General features: G+C 43.9%; 1 protein-coding gene across 5 annotated transcripts in view; it reads right to left on the bottom strand.

Moving 5' to 3' along the window:
* The window catches only part of LOC127010319 (multiple PDZ domain protein-like), a 174991-nt gene that overhangs the window by 103877 nt on the left and 53701 nt on the right, over window positions 1-17413 (bottom strand). For all 5 annotated transcript variants that reach the window (XM_050884193.1, XM_050884194.1, XM_050884197.1 and 2 more), the window contains exon 2: window positions 2127-2323. In XM_050884193.1, the coding sequence (XP_050740150.1) occupies window positions 2127-2323 (197 nt within the window). The remainder of the gene's footprint in view (window positions 1-2126; window positions 2324-17413) is intronic.

Genomic DNA, 17413 nt, shown 5'->3' with positions numbered 1-17413 from the left:
CCTCCCACCCCCCTTCTCTCTCTCTCTCTCTCTCTCTCTCTCTCTCTCTCTCTCTCTCTCTGGTTTTCCTCCTCTTTCTCTTTCTCTTTTCCTGTTTGCCCCTCTCATCTTCTTTCTTATACTTCTCTTCCTCTTCCTCTTTCTCCTCCTTCTCTTCCTTCATCTCTTCTATTTCCTTTCCCTCTCCTTTGATTTATTTTCTTTCACTATTTCCTTCTCAATTTCCTATTTCATCACCTTTTTTCCCCTTTTCATTATTTCTGTTCCTCTCTCTTCTCCTCCTTTATCTATTCCTCCTCAATCACTTTTTATCATGTCCATCTCCTTTTCTTTTTCTCCTCCTATTCCTCTCCTTATCCTCTACTATCGTTCTCTCCTCTATCACCTTTCACGTCCTTTTCCTCTCCCTTCTCACCCTCTTCTTTCTCTCGCCTAGTTTTCCCTCCATTTACTCCCTCCCACCCTTCCCTCCAGCCCCCCTGTGATGACTGACTCCCCGTCCTCTGATTACCCTGATGGGCCGCGGCCACTCCGATGACCCTGTGATCTTCCTCAAACGCCCGGAGACACGTGGCGAGGAGGGAAAAGTCCTGTCATCGTTTTTCCTCCTGATGGACTACGCCGGGGTCATGCCTCGTGTGTCCAAGGGTCTAAAGTTCACCCTCCAAAAGTCCCTCTTGAAAGGTCACACTCGAGTTAAATCGCCTTTCCTTCTCTATTTAAGGCTCCCCCTTCAAATGTATGAGTTAGGTCCGTTTTCTTTGATGCTTACGGCTCTCACAATAACTGTTTCTAAAGGTCACAATAAAGATTGGTCGGGTTCTCATGAGTGTTTCTCCTTTTACGTTCATGGTGCAGAAGCCTCGTCAAACTATCACTAAGCTCATAAAACTGCCTACCATGGAAATACTAATATAACCTCCACAGAATCCTTAACTGGGCTCATCAAACTACCATGGAAATACTAGCACAACCTCATCGAAAGCCTTATCTATTATGGGTGTATAAGACCTGATATATTGGGTCTCAGGTTTAGAAAGGAGGAAGGTAAAAGCTGGTTCACGAATAGGGTAGTGGACGAGAGGCTGGTTCACGAATAGGGTAATGGAAGTCTTATCAAATATGGGTGTATAAGACCTGATATATTGGATGGTATGGTCTCAGGTTTAGAAAGGAGGAAGGTAAAAGCTGGTTCACGAATAGGGTAGTGGACGAGAGGCTGGTCCAGGAATAGGGTGATGGACGAGATTAATTAAGCAGGTATGTAGTCGAGGCAAACACGATAGGAAGTTTGAAATGGAGGTTAGAAGATTAATGGATGGGGAGGGAAGTTGGGGAATATAACTCATCCTCAGAGACTGTCACGTGTAGCCTGTCTGGCCTCTTGTAGTTTGGTAATATCCTTGTGTGTCCCTGTGCTTCTAGTCCATGGCCACTCTACCCCGGTCAAGCCACACTCAAAAGGTCTTAAACAGTTCAATTATAACCACCTACTTACACCTACAACCACCTTATCTTTCTCTCCAATTAACACTTCATATATTACTACTTATCCACCCCTAAAACCATACCTTCTTCCTCTCCACATAACACTTCATTTATAGCCTCCTACTCATTCCTAAAAATCCTTCTTCCTCCCAAACCAAGTCCACCTACAACCACCTCCGTTTCCTCTCCAAAACAATAATTTCAACAACTTTTCTACTTCTCAAATTAGCTTTCCACCTACGACCACCTACTTCTTATAACCACCTTTCCTCTAAAATAAACTTATGGGGAGGCGGTGGCTGAGTGGTTAGCGTGCCGGCCCCGCATTCCGCCGCTAACCACCTGAGATTTTTCAGTCACTGCCGAGTGGCCTAAAACTACCCACATGCTGTCCTGAAGACCACCTATCAACCCGGACTCTAGAAGAAGCTGAGCAGTGCAAGTGGAATCAAGAATGAGCTCCGGGGGGCAGGATGAGCCAAAAATAATGGCGCCACTATAAACAATTGCCTGCGCCATGACGGGCTCGGGGCGACCATCAGGCCCCAATGTAATAGCCTACCAGCGCTATAGACCATTTTCCGTTTCTTCCACTCTTCCTCCTCTTCCCCACCACCGGCAGCAGCTTCGGGCCTTACCTCAAGCACTTCGTCCCCGACTTTGATGCGGCCGTCCTTGAAGGCGTTGCCGTTGGGGTTGAGGCCGCAGACGAAGGCGGACATGACGGTGCGGTCCTTGTTACCGGCCAGGGAGATGCCCAGCCCGTTGGCGCCCTTCTGCAGCTCCACCACCACCACCTCGCCCTTCAGGTCACCATACTTCTTCTGAATCTTCTCTGTGGGGCACACAAACACAAGGAGAGGGTCACAGAGGGCTCACATACTGGGGCGGGGTGTAGGAGGGAGGGGGCATACATAGTTGGTTTGGTTACATTTGGTTTGGGTTGGTTTGGTCTGGTATGGTTTCCTTTTGTTTTTTTTGTTTTTTTTTGGTCTGGGTAGGTTTGGTCTGGTTTGGTATGGTTTGAGTTTTTGGTATCGAGTTTGTTTACGCTATGTTACGTTTGCTTTGGCTTATAGTTTTGTTTTGTTTTAGTTTAGTTTACCTAAGGATTGGTAAGGCTCGGTTGCACTGGGTTTGGTTATGTTATATGTTAGGTTTGTAATGGTTTGTCGAGGTTTCATGTCATCTGGTTCAGCGTGAGATGGGAATGGGTTTGGTCACATTAGGTTAGGTTACGTAAGACTAGCGAAATATGGACTGGAGGTGGTACAGATAGAAATGGGTAAGTCTGTCTTGGGAGCAGAATTAGGGAACATGGGTAGGGGGCGCACTTCATGGGGGGAATTGGGGGTACATTGGGGGGAAGGGCGCAGTTAATGGGGGGAATTGGGGGTACATTGGGGGGAAGGGCGCAGTTAATGGGGGGGAGGAGAGGGGGACGCAAGGGGGACGGGAGGGGGGGGTCAAACATGTTACGAATAAGGAGAAGACTTTAAGGACCTGAAAGAAAAATTATGACCGCCATTAATATAAAACGTTTGTGTATCTCTCTCTCTCTCTCTCTCTCTCTCTCTCTCTCTCTCTCTCTCTCTCTCTCTCTCTCTCTCAGCGCAACTGCCACCACTCCCCGAAATGTATATATAAAAAGTTTTGGGCATTGTGTTCCCTAACCAAAAAAAAAAAAAAAAAAAAAAAGGGGAGGCGGAATTCCAATAAAACACACACACACACACACACACACACACACACACACACACACACACACACACACACACACACACACACACACACAATACCGTCGCCTCGGGTCGTGGGTGGGTAACAAATCCCAGCCAGACAGAAAAAAAAGAAAAAAAGAAAAAAAAAAAAAAAACAAGACGAAGAAAACGGAGTCGCCCGGCCACGCCCATCACCACCACCATCACCACCACCACCATCACCACCACCACCACCACCACCATCACCACCAACAACAACACGAGATTCTAGGCTCTGATGATTCTGAGTGTAAGGCTTCCTCTTCTTCTTCCTCCTCCTCCTCCTCCTCCTCTTCTCCGTATCCTCAAGTCAGTCTCTCGCATTTTCCTTTTTTTTTCTCTCTCTCTCTCTCTTTCCACCTTCCCCTCACGTTCTCTTTATTCTTTCCCCCTCTCCTCTCTCTCTCTCTCTCTCAGGACCTAAATCACATCCACTCAGTTGGAGGCGAGGCGATTAAATGGTGGTGGTGGTGATGGTGGTGGTGGTGATGGTGGTTGTGGTGGTGGTGGTGATGGTGGTTCATAGTAATAGTGATGGTGGTAGTGGTAGTGGTGGTGGTGGTGGTGGTGATGAAAGTGGTGGTTTTGGTAGTGGTGTTAATACTTGTGGAAGCTGTGCAGTAGAGTGGCGTTAATTGACCACAAAGAGAGAGAGAGAGAGAGAGAGAGAGAGAGAACTATAATCAAAGCATACATAAGAATTAATTCCCTCCCACCCACACACAATTATTTTAAAAGGCAAAAACTAATCCTATTACACACACACACACACACACACACACACACACACAACCCCCCATCGCAACCACCTCCTCCTCCTTCTCTTCCTCCTTCTCCTCCTCCTCCTCCTCCTCCTCCTCTCCCCAATAGCTGGAGGCAAAAAGACTCACAACCTCTATGGAAGTATATTTACCTGCCCTAGAAAAGAGGAGGAGGAGGAGGAGGAGGAGGAGGAGGAGGAGAGAGGAGGGGCGCAAAAGATTAGGATTAGGAGAAGTGGAGATAAAAAAAAAAGTATATAGAGGGGAAGAGGAGGAAGGCAGCAAACAGGAAGAGAGGACAGAAGGGGAGAGGAAGGTCGCGAGAAGACGGAAGAGGAAGAGGAAAGAGGAGGACGAAGACAAACAAATGGAAAGGACGTGACCAAGAGGAAGAGGAAAGAAAGAGGAAATAAAGAGGAAAGAATGAGGAGAGAGATTTCAAACGGGAGATGAAATAAAAAGGAAAACAAAAACAAAAGCGAATAAAAATGATTAGAGAATAAAGAAAATAAAAGAAGACAGGACGATTCTAAATAGCTCCTTAAGACTGAAAAAAAAAGATGTCAGATTTCTGTAATAAAAAAAAGGAGAATAAAGAAAAGAAAACAAAAGACAGTACGATTCTAAATGGCTCCTTAAAGGATTGAAAAAAAAAAAATAATGTCAGATTTCTGTGCCTAGATTAACACAAGAGAAAAAAAAAATAATATGTAGATATGGAAAATAATAATAATAATAATAATAATAATAATAATAATAATAATAATAATAATAATAATAATAATAATAATAATAATAATAACTACCATTCTAAATAAACGAAGCTATATAAAAAAAAAGCAAAGTTATAAAAATCGAGTGACCAAAAAATAAAAAATAAAAAAATAATATGATAATGAACAAGATGAAGAAGAAGGAGGAGGAGGAGGAGGAGGAGGAGGAGCCAACACCTGCGTGAATCACTGGGCTTTTCATTGTTTGTTTACACGATCAGGTGGGCAGCGAAGGGGGCGTCTCTCTCTCTCTCTCTCTCTCTCTCTCTCTCTCTCTCTCTCTCTCTCTCTCTCTCTCTCTCTCTTCGACATCCCTGAGTTCCCTTTAAAATGTCTCCTCTTATAATATTTCTAATGATACTTTTGATACTTTCTCTCCTCTTCCTCTTTGTCTTCCTCCTCCTCTTCGTCTTCGTCTTCCTCCTCCTCTTCATCCGTAAAAATATCTTCCTTTTACTAAATTTGTCATAGTCTCCCATATTTTCGTTACATTTTCTATCTTTACTCCTCTTTTTTTTCTCTCCTTATCCTTCTCTTTCCTCTTATTTTCCTCCTCCAGCTCCTTCTCCTCATTTATATCAACGAATTCTTCTTCCTCCTCCTTCTTCTCCTCCTCCTCCTCTTCCTCGTCTTTCCCCTCCACGTCTCCAATACCCAATCAGCAATCAGGTTCCCAAAGCCACGAAAACCCTCCAGCCAATTAGAATAAAGACGCCGCTGCCTCTTGACCAATCACGGCTGATGGGCGTTTACTGCGAGCCAATCAGGCGGCGGATGAGAGGGCGATGAAGGAGACGGGATGAATCAGGAGAAAAAAAGAAAGAAAATGGAAAAAAAGGGATAACTGTGTATTTTTTGGGTTTTTTGAGGAGAGTCGTGCAAAGAAGAGTGTGAAGGAAGAAGATGGAAAGAGGGAGATAGAGGAAGAGTAGAAGGGATGGTAAGAAAATGAGAAAAGAATAGGAAGAATAAGAAAGTAAATTAGAGGAGGAAAGAGGAATGACAGAGAAGAGGAAGAGGAATGAAAAGGAAAAACGAAAGAGGAGAAAGATAAGTATGAAGAAGGAAATAAAAGAGAATGATTAAAATGGAACACAAACTTGAGAATAAAAAGAAGAAACAAGAATAAGTAAAAAAAGTGAATAAATGTGATAAAGAAATAGAGAAACAATAAAGAAGTAAAAATGAGGAAAACGAGAGAGAGAGAGAGAGAGAGAGAGAACGAAGAACGCCCTAAAATGAATCAAATATTTTCCTATCATCCAATCTCTTTTGTTAACCTCTCTCTCTCTCTCTCTCTCTCTCTCTCTCTCTCTCTCTCTCTCTCTCTCTCTCTCTTTCCTTCCTTCCCTTCACCTTCACTGCCTCTCTTCCGTCCTTCTCTCTATACCATTCCCTTCCTCTCCCTCTCTTCCTTCAATCTCTTCCATTATATCTTCACAATATTTCCTCTTTCCCTCCCCTTCCTTCCCTCTTTTCTCCCTCTCCTTGCCTCTCTCTTTATCTTCCCTTATATCTCCCTTTCTTTCTACTTTCCTTCTTATCTCATAATCTCACATTCCTCTTCCTACTTTCCTCCTTCCTTTCCAACAGCACTCCAAAAGTTTTCCCTCCTCTCCATCCTTCCTTTTTTTCCTCCATCCTTCCCTGCAGCGCCTCCTTCCTTCTTTCCTTCCCTCCCAGCTTCTCTCTCCTTCTCTCCTTCCGTACAGCACTTTCCTCCAACTTCCTTCCTCTCCTTTCCTCCCTCCCTTCTTCCTTCCCTTCCCCTTTCCCTCCTTCCCCCTTCCCTCCTTCCATAAGTTATAGACCAACTCGGCGGGCTAGCAGATTCAACTTTTACAATTCAGAGATATTTCCGCTAAGAAGTAAAGGAGGAGGAGAAGGAGGAGGAGGAGGAGGAGGAAGAGGATAGTAAAGCGTGCAATAAGTGGAGAATATGGTATTTTTTTCTTACTGCTTAAAAGTGAAAATAAGGAGAGAAACCGTGAGTGTAGAGATGGGATTGTTATTATTATTATTATTATTATTACTACTACTACTACTACTGCTACCAAAGACATAAACAACAGCAGTAATAGTAGTAGAAGTAGTAGTAGTAGTAGTAGTAGTAGCGGAGGGAGGAGTAAAGATGACAGCTGGGAGGTAGCAGTAGGCAAGGATCTAAAGGTCAAAGGTTAGCGCGGCGGGTCAAACTAGCCTCCTCCTCCTCCTCCTCCTCCTCCTCCTCCTCCTCCTCCTCTTCCTCCTCCCCCCCAAAACTTGGATAACGGCCAGCTCCGCCACAATTATTGAGCACGTCACCTCCTCCTCCTCCTCTCCCCTCTCTCCCCTTTTCCTCCCCTCCTTCCCCCCTTTCACACCTTCTCCCTTCTTCCCCCTTACCTGAAGATGAGCTAATTTACCTACCTGTCGCCTTATTAATTTACCTTTCCTTGGCTTTCTCTTTTGTTATCTCCTTCCCTTTCTTCCCTTTCCTCCTGTTATCTCTTTTCCCTGCCTTTCTCTTCCCTTTCTTCTTTGTTATCTCCTTTCCTCTCCTCCCTTTCTCCTTTGTTATCTCCTTCCCTCTGCCCTTTTCTCTCTTCCCTTTCTCCTTTATCTCCTTCCCTCTTCCCTTTCTCCATTGTTATCTCTTCCCTCCTTCCTTACTCCTCCAACCCCTTCCTCCTTCCCCCTTCCCCTTCTCTTCTTCTTCTATCCACCTTATGCCTCGCCTTTCTTCTCCCTTTTCTTCTCTTTCCTTCATTACTCCATCTCTCCCCCTCTTCTTCTTTTCCTCCCCTCCTTCCTCCCCTTTCACACCTTCTCCCCTCTCCCCTACCTGAAGATGGGCCAATCTGCCTACCTCTTACCCTATTAGCTTACCTTCACTTCCCTTGCCTTTCTCCTCCCTTACTCCATCATCATCAGTTCTCCTCTTCCTTTCCTTCTACTTCTCCCATTATCACGTTCCTTCCCTTCTCCTTACCTTAGCCCTTACCTAATCTTCAACCCCATTTACCCACCTGTTTACCTGTTACCTTCATTCACTCCTCTCCCTCCCTTCCTCATCTTCTCTCCTACCTGAGCATCTACCCAATTCTTCTCTGATTCTTCCTTTTCCTTCTTTCCTTATCTTCCTCCTCCTCTGATTCCTCCTTTCCTCCAGGCGTCTCTTCCTCCTCATTCTCCTCCTGATGTTCCTCTCTCTCCCTCCTCCTCCTCCTCCTCCTCCCATTAGTTTACCTCCATTTACCTTGTCTCTCTCCATTATTACCTCCATTTTCTCCCTCACCTGATAATCAACCTATTTATCTATCTATCTCTCTGTTAGTTTATCTTTATCTATCTTCTCTTCCTTCCCCTTTTATCTATACATCCATCTTTTTTTCCATTATTCTTTCCCTTATTCTTTTATTTTCATTTACCTTCCCTTCTTCCCTTACCTAAAGATCAAACCATTTATCTACCTGTCTACCCATTAGCTTACCGTCATCTACCTTGGCTTTCCCTATTATTCCCTTCTCTTCCTCCCTTACCTTAAGATCAAATTTATCTACCTGTCTACCCATTAGCTTACCTTCATCTACCTTGGCTTTCCCTATTATTCCCTTCTCTTCCTCCCTTACCTTAAGATCAAATTTATCTACCTGTCTACCCATTAGCTTACCTTCATCTACCTTGGCTTTCCCTATTATTCCCTTCTCTTCCTCCCTTACCTTAAGATCAACACACTTCCCTACCTGTCTACCCATTAGCTTACCTTCATCTACCTTGTCTTTCCCTATTATCTGTTCCTCTTCCTCCCTATCTGATTATACATTAGTCCATTTATATTCATTTTTTCCTCTTCCTCCCTTGTTTATCCACTTATTTTTCTCATTATTCCCTTATTCGTTTGCCTATATAATCCTGTCTTTCTTTCCTATTATCTAAGAACTCATACTTTCCCAATACTCTCTCCCTCACTCCTACTTTCCCTCCCTTACTTATCTTCTCCCTTACCTAAAGATTAACTCATTACCTACCTTCCTTTCTCCCCTTTTTATTTGACCTATATTTACCTTCTCTTCCCTTTTCCATTTTCTGTTCACTCACCTTTCTCCATAACTCTCTAACACAACATTACTTTTTGTTCTCCCCTCCCTTACCTTAAGATTACGTCATTGTTCTATCCTTTTCCTCTCTTGTTTGACCTATTTGCTTTCTCTTCCTTTTCCATTTTCTGTTCACTCATCTTTCTCCATAACTCTCTAATACAACATTCCTTTACGCTTTGTTTTCACCTCCCTCAACTTAAGATTACGTCATTGTTCTATCTTCCTTTTCCCTCTCTTGTTTGACCTATATTTACCTTCTCTTCCCTTTCCATTTTCTGTTCACTCATCTTTCTCCATAACTCTCTAACACAACATTACTTTTTGTTCTCCCCTCCCTTACCTTAAGATTACGTCATTGTTCTATCTTCCTTTTCCCTCTCTTGTTTGACCTATATTTACCTTCTCTTCCTTTTCCATTTTCTGTTCACTCACCTTTCTCCATAACTCTCTAACACAACATTACTTTACTTTTTGTTCTCACCTCCCTCAACTTAAGATTACGTCATTGTTCTATCTTCCTTTTTCCTCTCTTGTTTGACCTATATTTACCTTCTCTTCCCCTTCCATTTTCTGTTCACTCATCTTTCTCCATAACTCTCTAACACAACATTACTTTTTGTTCTCCCCTCCCTTACCTTAAGATTACGTCATTGTTCTATCTTCCTTTTTCCTCTCTTGTTTGACCTATATTTACCTTCTCTTCCTTTTCCATTTTCTGTTCACTCACCTTTCTCCATAACTCTCTAATACAACGTTCCTTTACGATTTGTTCTCCCTTTCTCTCTCACCTGGAAACAAAGTCATTAACCTTCCTACCTGTCCATTAGTTTACCGTCATTTATCTTGTCTTTCTTCTAGTTTTCTCGTTTTTATTAATTCTCTTTCACTTACACTTTCTTGCATTTACCTATTTTCCTTCTTTTCTTTTTTCCTGCCTTGTACTCTATAATCATGTTTTCCGTTTTTCTTTTTCCACGTCTTTCCTTTATCATACTTTTTTTTATCTCCCAAATCGTGTAGCAGTTTTGATTTTCTTCTTTATTCCTCTATTCGTTTTTCCTCTCTCATTCTTGTTTCTTTTCTTCACTTCGCTTTCTTTCATTATGTTCTACTCATATGTTTTCTTCTCTATATCTCTCTTTCTCACACCTATTAAATTTTCTGATCTATTTCCATGTTTATCTCTCCTTCGTCTGTTTTACTATTCCAAATATTAAAATTCTTTCTCCTTCTTACTTTCCTCATACTCTCTTTATTTGCTGCATGAATCTCTCTCTCTCTCTCTCTCTCTCTCTCTCTCTCTCTCTCTCTCTCTCTCTCTCTCTCTCTCTCTCTCTCTCTCATCCCTTCTCTCCTCCTCCTCCTCTCCTCCTCCTCTCTCTCTCTCTCTCTCTCTCTCTCTCTCTCTCTCTCTCTCTCTCTCTCTCTCTCTCTCTCTCTCTCTCTCTCTCTCTAACTTCTTTACGTCCCTAAACACCAGAGAAACACCTGGACCTTACGTGTGTGTGTGCGTGTGTGTGTGTGTGTGTACGTGAGGAGTATACACACACACACACACACACACACACACACACACCCCCTCCCCACACACATACATGGACCCCCCCCCCGCTCTCTCTCTCTCTCTCTCTCTCTCTCTCTCTCTCTCTCTCTCTCACACACACACACACACACACACACACACACACACACACACACACACGCACACACGCCTGAGGTGATCTGAACCAGCTGGGAAAATAGTGCTAAACATTTCCTGTCTGGAACAAGGACTTCGAGGAGGAGGAGGAGGAGAGAGGAACATCTGCTGCAGGAGGAGGATGAGGAAGAAGAGACGCCTGGAGGAAAGGAGGAATCTGAGAAGGAAAAGGAGGAGGAGGAGGAGGAGGAATACATAGGAAGAACAGACACCAGAAGACCTATCGGTCTATGGCGAGGGTGTCTGTTTACTACCGCTACTACTAGTAATCTACGTGTGGTAGGACAGGACAGAAAAGATGAAGGAGGAGGAGGAGGAAGATAAGGAAAGAGAAGGAAAAGGAGAAATCAGAGGAGGAAGTTGGATGAGGAGGAAGAAGAAGGAATCGGTGCAGGAGGACCAAGAGGAGGAGGAGGAGGAGGAGGAGGAGGAGCCCTGGTATGGAAGGACTCGAGGCGGTATATATCGGAAAATATTTAAATGATGAGACTTTAAAAATTCAGAAATTGAGTATTTATGTGTGTGTGTGTGTGTGTGTGTGTGTGTGTGTGTGTGTCTCGTTCCCTCTCTCACCCACCCACACACACACACACACACACACACACACACACACATGCAAGCTTGCAGGAGAGGAGAAATATGCGATTAAATATTGTAGAATGTTTGGAAGTGGTGAGAGGGGCGAGGAGGAGGAGGAGGAGGAGGAGGAGGAGGAGGGGGAGACGAGGTGGTTGGGGCTAGGAGGAGGGGAGAGAGTTGAGGGTCTGAGGGAGGAGGGGTGAAGAGAGGAGGGCAGTGCTTTGGGATGCGGAAGTGAGGTGAGGGGAATGAAGGAGAGGGGAGGAAGAGAGGGAGGAGGAGCAGGAGGAAGAGAGGAAGAGAGAGAGAGAGGAAAGAAGGACGGAGAAAGGGAATGAGTAGGAAGGATGGAAGAAAGGATGTTAGGAATGAATGGGTGATTGAAGGAAAGAAGGAACAAAATAAGAAAAGAAGGAAACGAAGGGAAAGGAAGGAAGGAAGGAGGAAAGCGTGGAAGAAGAGACAGGAAGGAAGGGAAGAGCAGAGGAGGAGAGAGAGGCAATCTGCATCAAGTTAGGAAAGCAAAACAAGAAATGAATGAATGAGGGAGGAAGAAACAGGCTGAGAATAGAGATAGGAAAAAGAGAAAGAAAAGGGAGAAAGGAAAGATACCATGAGAAAGGAGGCGGAAGAAAGAAAGAAAAATGAAGGAAAGGAAGAAAGTAGGGAATGTTATAAGACAGGAAGGAAGTAGAGAGGAAGAAAAGAAGGAAAGCAGAAAGAAAACAGATTGAGAAGAAGAGATATAAAGTAAACAAGAGAAAGAGATAAGAGATGAAAGATAGGAGAGAAAAAAACGAAGTGAGGGAAGAAGGGAAGAAGAAAAGACAGGAAGTAAAGACAGGAAGGAAGGAAGGAAGCAGCGAGACGGGCGGGCGGCGGCAAGGTGGGGGGGTGGGGGGGGGGGGGGTGATGGAAGGGGGAAATAAGGGCGGGTCTTCAAGATGGCGGTCGGGCTGGGCTGCTGAGGGTAATTGGCAAGAGTCAGCCCACGTTTTAGGCTGACCAGACCATTACGGCTAAAAATACTGCAGGGAGGGAGGGAGAGTACGGAGGGAGGGAGGAGGGAGGAATAGGGAAAGAAGGAAAGGGAGAATTGGGGTATGATAGGGAGGGAAAGGGGGAAGGGAAAGAGGGATATGGAAGAGAAAGAAAGGAAGAACTTGATAAGGAATGATAAGATAAGGGAGGAAGGGAGAAGGGAGAAGGAAAGGGAAAACTAGGGTAGGATAGGGAGGGAGAATATAAAGAGGGAAATTTTGGGAAGGGCAAGGAATAGGGAGGGAGGGGAAGGGAGAAGGAAGGAGGGGGATGGAAAGGGAGAAATAGGAAAGAGAAGGAAAGGGAGAAATAGGGAAGAAGATAGAAACATAGAAAGGAGGGAAAGATAGGGAAGGGAAGGAAGGGAAGAAATGGAAGGGATAAGGAAGCATAGTAAAGAAAGGGGAAGATTAGAAAATGGTAGAAGGGGAGGAAAAAGAATAATAGAAGAGGATAAAAAAAGAAAGGAAGATAATGGAGTGAATGAGGAATAAGGATGCATAAAGAAAGAAGGGAAAGATAGGGATGGGAAGGGAATGATAAGGAAGGGGAGAGAAGGGAAGAAATAGGAAAAAAAGGGAGAAATGATGAAAAAAAGGGAAAGAAAAGAAAAGAGAGAGAGAGAGGTCTAATTGCAACAAATTCTGAAAAGCACACGAGAGAAAACGAAATATCTGAAGGAAGGAAGGAGAGAAAAAAGAAGAGAGGAGGGAGGAGGAAAAAAACAAATGACGAAGGGAACGACGGAAGGAAGGAAGGAAGAAAGGAAGGAAGGAGAAAGTCATTAATAAAGGAAGAGAGAAATGAAGACAGTCTAATTAATGGATGAGAGAGAGAGAGAGAGAGAGAGAGAGAGAATTACTTTCCTTCCCTCTCATTTATTGCTTCTCCCACATTATTACCTTTCCCTTCCTTTCCCTTTCATCATCACTTTCACTTTTTACAACAACAACAACAACAATAACAACAACAATACCAATACCAATACCAATAAGAATAATAATACTTTCCATACCAATAAAAATCTCTAAACAATCTTATTACACACACACACACACACACACACACACACACACACACACACACACACACACACACACACACACGCAAAGTATCTATTAAAACGGCAACTTATGTGATCGATCAAGTCATTCAAAACTTCGCAAATTATTTTCACTTTCAAAGTTTAACGTTTCTCTCTCTCTCTCTCTCTCTCTCTCTCTCTCTCTCTCTCTCTCTCTCTCTCTCTCTCTCTCACCTTGCAAACTCATCTACCTACACCTGGTCAGTCCCGCAGGTAAGGCAAGCTAATTAATTAAACTATGGGGGCTTTATCCTTCTCTCTCTCTCTCTCTCTCTCTCTCTCTCTCTCTCTCTCTCTCTCTCTCTCTCTCTCTCTCTCTCTGACACACATGCATATATTAAATTGTCCTCATTTGTATTCCTTCCTTTTCCTTTCTTTCTCTCTTCTTAATGACTTTTCTTCTTCATTCCTTCCTTCCTCCCATTCTCCTTGTTCCATCTTTATTTTTCTTCTCCATCCCTTTTTCTTTTATCTTCCCTTCCATTTCGTGAAGCATTGCATATTGTGTTTTTTTTCTTGTGCCCTTTCAAAATAAGTTCCAGTTAACTCCCAATCTATTCAATTATCTATCTATCTATCTACATCTATCTATCCACCTATCTACTTACCTAACTGTCTATCTACCATACCTTACCTACACTACCTCCCCACACCTTACCTTACCTTGCCTAACCCTACACACCTGTATTGATTAAGATTCCAGCACCTTATCTGTTTAACGCACCCGACACGTATGCAAACAATCATCCACTCAATTCCACATTTCTATTCAACCTAATTATGCTATTTCCACATTATCTATAACAATGACGTAACCTACACGTTTTTTCCTTCATATTGACTCATTCTTTATTTATATCTTTTGTTCAAACATTCACATATTTTCCTTCCAAATCTTTATTATTCATTATCATTTTAGTTTCCTTTCCATCCGTTCTGCTTCCCTCCTCTTCCACCTCAGTCATCCACCCATCCAAACATTCGCTCCTCCTCCCATCCTCTTCTCCACTCACCCATCTCCTCCTCCTCCTCCTCTTCCATCCACCTCTCCACCCAAAGATCTGCGCACTCTTGCCGAAATCTAAGAGGAGTTTCAGAGTAGCGTCTCTCTCTCTCTTTCCTCTTAAATTCCTCCACTTCCTCTTTCGATTTTTTTCTCTCTTTCTTGACGCCTCGCCCTCTCCTCCCTCCTCCTCCTCCTCCTCCTCTTCTTATTCCTCTTATCCTCGCCCTCTGCCTCCGCTTCCTCTTCCTCTTCCTCTTTCTCCTCCTCTGACCCCACTTCCTAACAGAACACATATCTCATTTTCTTTGAGAGAGAGAGAGAGAGAGAGAGAGAGAGATTGGTTTGCTTTCTCTCTCTCTCTCTCTCTCTCTCTCTCTCTCTCTCACTCTCTCTCTCTCTCTCTCTTTCATTTCCTCCCTCCACTTCCCTTCTTTTCTTTGGTGACGGTGCCTCTCCTCCCCTCCCTCCCTCCCTCCCTTCCTTCCTCTCTCCCTTCTCTCCCTCCCTCCCTTCTTTCCTCCCTTTATCCTCCCTAAAAGTGTTACCCTTTGTTCCCTTTTTTTACCCTAAAGTTGATAGTTAAGTCTTACCTCCAGGACACCTCTCTCTCTCTCTCTCTCTCTCTCTCTCTCTCTCTCTCTCTCTCTCTCTCTCTCTGGATAATACAGTTTCATACAGTTCTCATCAAAGTACCTCCTCCTCCTCCTCCTCCTCCTCCTCCTCCTCCTCCTCCTCCTCCTCCTCTTCCTCTTCCTCCTCCTTGTTGTTATTATTATTGCTGTCATAACTATACCCAAGGAAGGAGGTCGAGGAAGTGGAGCAAGCGGAGGAGGAGGAGGAGAAGGAGAAGGAGGAGGAGGAGGAGGAGGAGGAGGAGGCAGATGTGATAAGCCTTTGGCATTTTCTCTTTCCGTCTTTGGAGGAGGAAATGCGAGGAAGGAGAGAGAGAGAGAGAGAGAGAGAGAGAGAGAGAGAGAGAGAGAAGAGATAAGATATGACAGATGGGAAATCACAGAGGAATGAAGGATGCATGGAGGGAGGGAGGCAGGGAGGGAAAGGAGGGAAATAGAGGAAAATATAAAAGAAGTAAGAAAGAAATGAAAAATGGCAAGACAGATAATAGTAATAACACTAGAAGAAGGTGAAACAGAACAACCAAGGAAGAAGAACTCGCGAAAAAGAAGTTACGATCTGTCTCTGCAAGATGGCTGAAGTTACCGAGGAAAGGGAAAAAAAAGCAAAGCAGCAGAAGGGAAAAAAAGGTCATTTGGACACTTTTCTGACCTCCTGATGGTTGGATATGAAGATAAATTAGACGAAGGATTCCGGAACAAGACAGGTTATGAACGTGACCTGCAAGTTGAATAAAGTTACAGAGAAAAATAAGGAAAGAAAGGAAGGAACAACTCGAAGACGGAAAAGAGGAAAGAAAAAGGAGGAAAAAATGGAAAATTATACAGCAGATATCGTAATGGTTGCCAAAGTGAGGAAGTAAAGGAAGAAGAAGAAGGAAAAACACTGGAGAAAGGAAAACAAAATGTGGATAAAAGGAAAATAGGAAAAAAATCATCAGTTCTCGTGATGGTTGACAAACAAGGAAGGAAAAGGAGGAAAAAATAGGAAAAGACAAAGGAAAAAATACATTAGTTACTGGAATGGTTAAGAAAGCAAGGAAGGAAAGGAAGGACAAACACGAACAAGGAAAATAAATGAAAAGGGAAAAAAAACAGGAAAAAGGAAAAGGAAAAAACACTTCACTTCTCGCAAAGGTTGGTAATCATTTCATTCTCAAACGCGCCAATATCTCCCCTCGCCCTTCCCTTCCACCCCCCCTCCCCTTACCAATATCTCCCCACTCCCCCTTCTCTTCCCCGTATCAACTCTCTCCCCTTCCCTTCCCCTTATCTCCCCACTTCCCTTCTCTTCACTCCCCCTCCTCTTCCCCTTATCAACTTTCTCCCCTTCCCTTCACTTCCCGCCTCCCCCTCATCACTTCCCTTTCTCCCCTCTCCCTCTCGCTCACCCCTTCCTTTCTCCTCTACCCTCACCCCTTTCCTCTCTCCCTTTATCACCACTCTCTCTTTCCCCTTACCATTCCCTTCCCCTCTCCCCTACCCTAGCCCTTTCCTCTGTCCCCTCTGTCCCCTCTATCCCTTCCTCCCTTTCCACTCTCCTCCCTCTCCCTTCCCTCCCTCCCCGCACCCTTTCCCCTTAACCCAATAGTGTCATTTGGCTCATCCTCATATATATGGCTGATCAAAATCCTGCCTCTGCCCTCTGCCAAAGCTCCCTCGCCGCCCCCTTCCACCAGACACATAACCGTTCCGTCGACGCCAGCCAGTCAGCCAGTCAGTCAGTTAAGTCAGTCTACCATCCATCTATCCAATCAGCTAGTCAGTTTCTCAGTCAGCCATCCAGTCAGTCGATCAGTAAGTCAGCCATTCAGTCAGTAAATCAGGCAGTCAGCCATACACCATGTCAGCCAGTTACTCACATTTTCAGTTATCCAGTCAGTCAGTTAGTCAGCCATACAACCAGTCAGTTAGTCATTCATACATTCACCCAGTACGCCAGCCATCGAGTCAGCCATTTAGCCAGTCAGTCAGCCCTTCAGTCAGTCATCCAGCCATACAGTCACCCAGAAAGCCAGTCAGCCAGCCATCCAGTCACCCAGAGAGCCAGTCAGCCAGCGAAGCAGTCACCCAGTCTTCCAGTCAGCCATTTAGACCCTCCTTTTAGCCTCCATATCTATCGCTTCTTATGGCTAGGCCGCTAGTTTAGTTCCCCCATAAAATATCTATCTAGGTCTCCAATATTCCTTCCAGGCCATTGATTAGGTGAGGATCTTCCCCAAATGTAATATCTTGCTTAGTTTGTTTTTCTTTCTTTCTGTGGTTTTTACTCGGTTTTCACATCTTCCTTTCCTACTTATTCTTCCTTCTTTCTCTGTCTCCTTTAATGTTGTTTTTTTCAGTTCATTCACCAGGTTTAATTTTTTCCCATATGTCTTATCTACCCTATGTTATCTTCTTTCTTCCTTTCTTTCCTTCTTTCTTTCTTTATATCTTCTTCCTTTTTCTCCCTTTTCGCTTTCTTTACCTTTCTTTTTTCTGGCCTATCTCTTTTATTTTTTTATACTT

This window comes from Eriocheir sinensis, chromosome 43, assembly GCF_024679095.1.
Source record: "Eriocheir sinensis breed Jianghai 21 chromosome 43, ASM2467909v1, whole genome shotgun sequence".
Lineage (NCBI taxonomy): Eukaryota > Metazoa > Arthropoda > Malacostraca > Decapoda > Varunidae > Eriocheir > Eriocheir sinensis.
The sequence above is the reverse complement of the archived record's forward strand: the minus strand, read 5'-3'. Positions and strand labels throughout refer to the sequence as shown.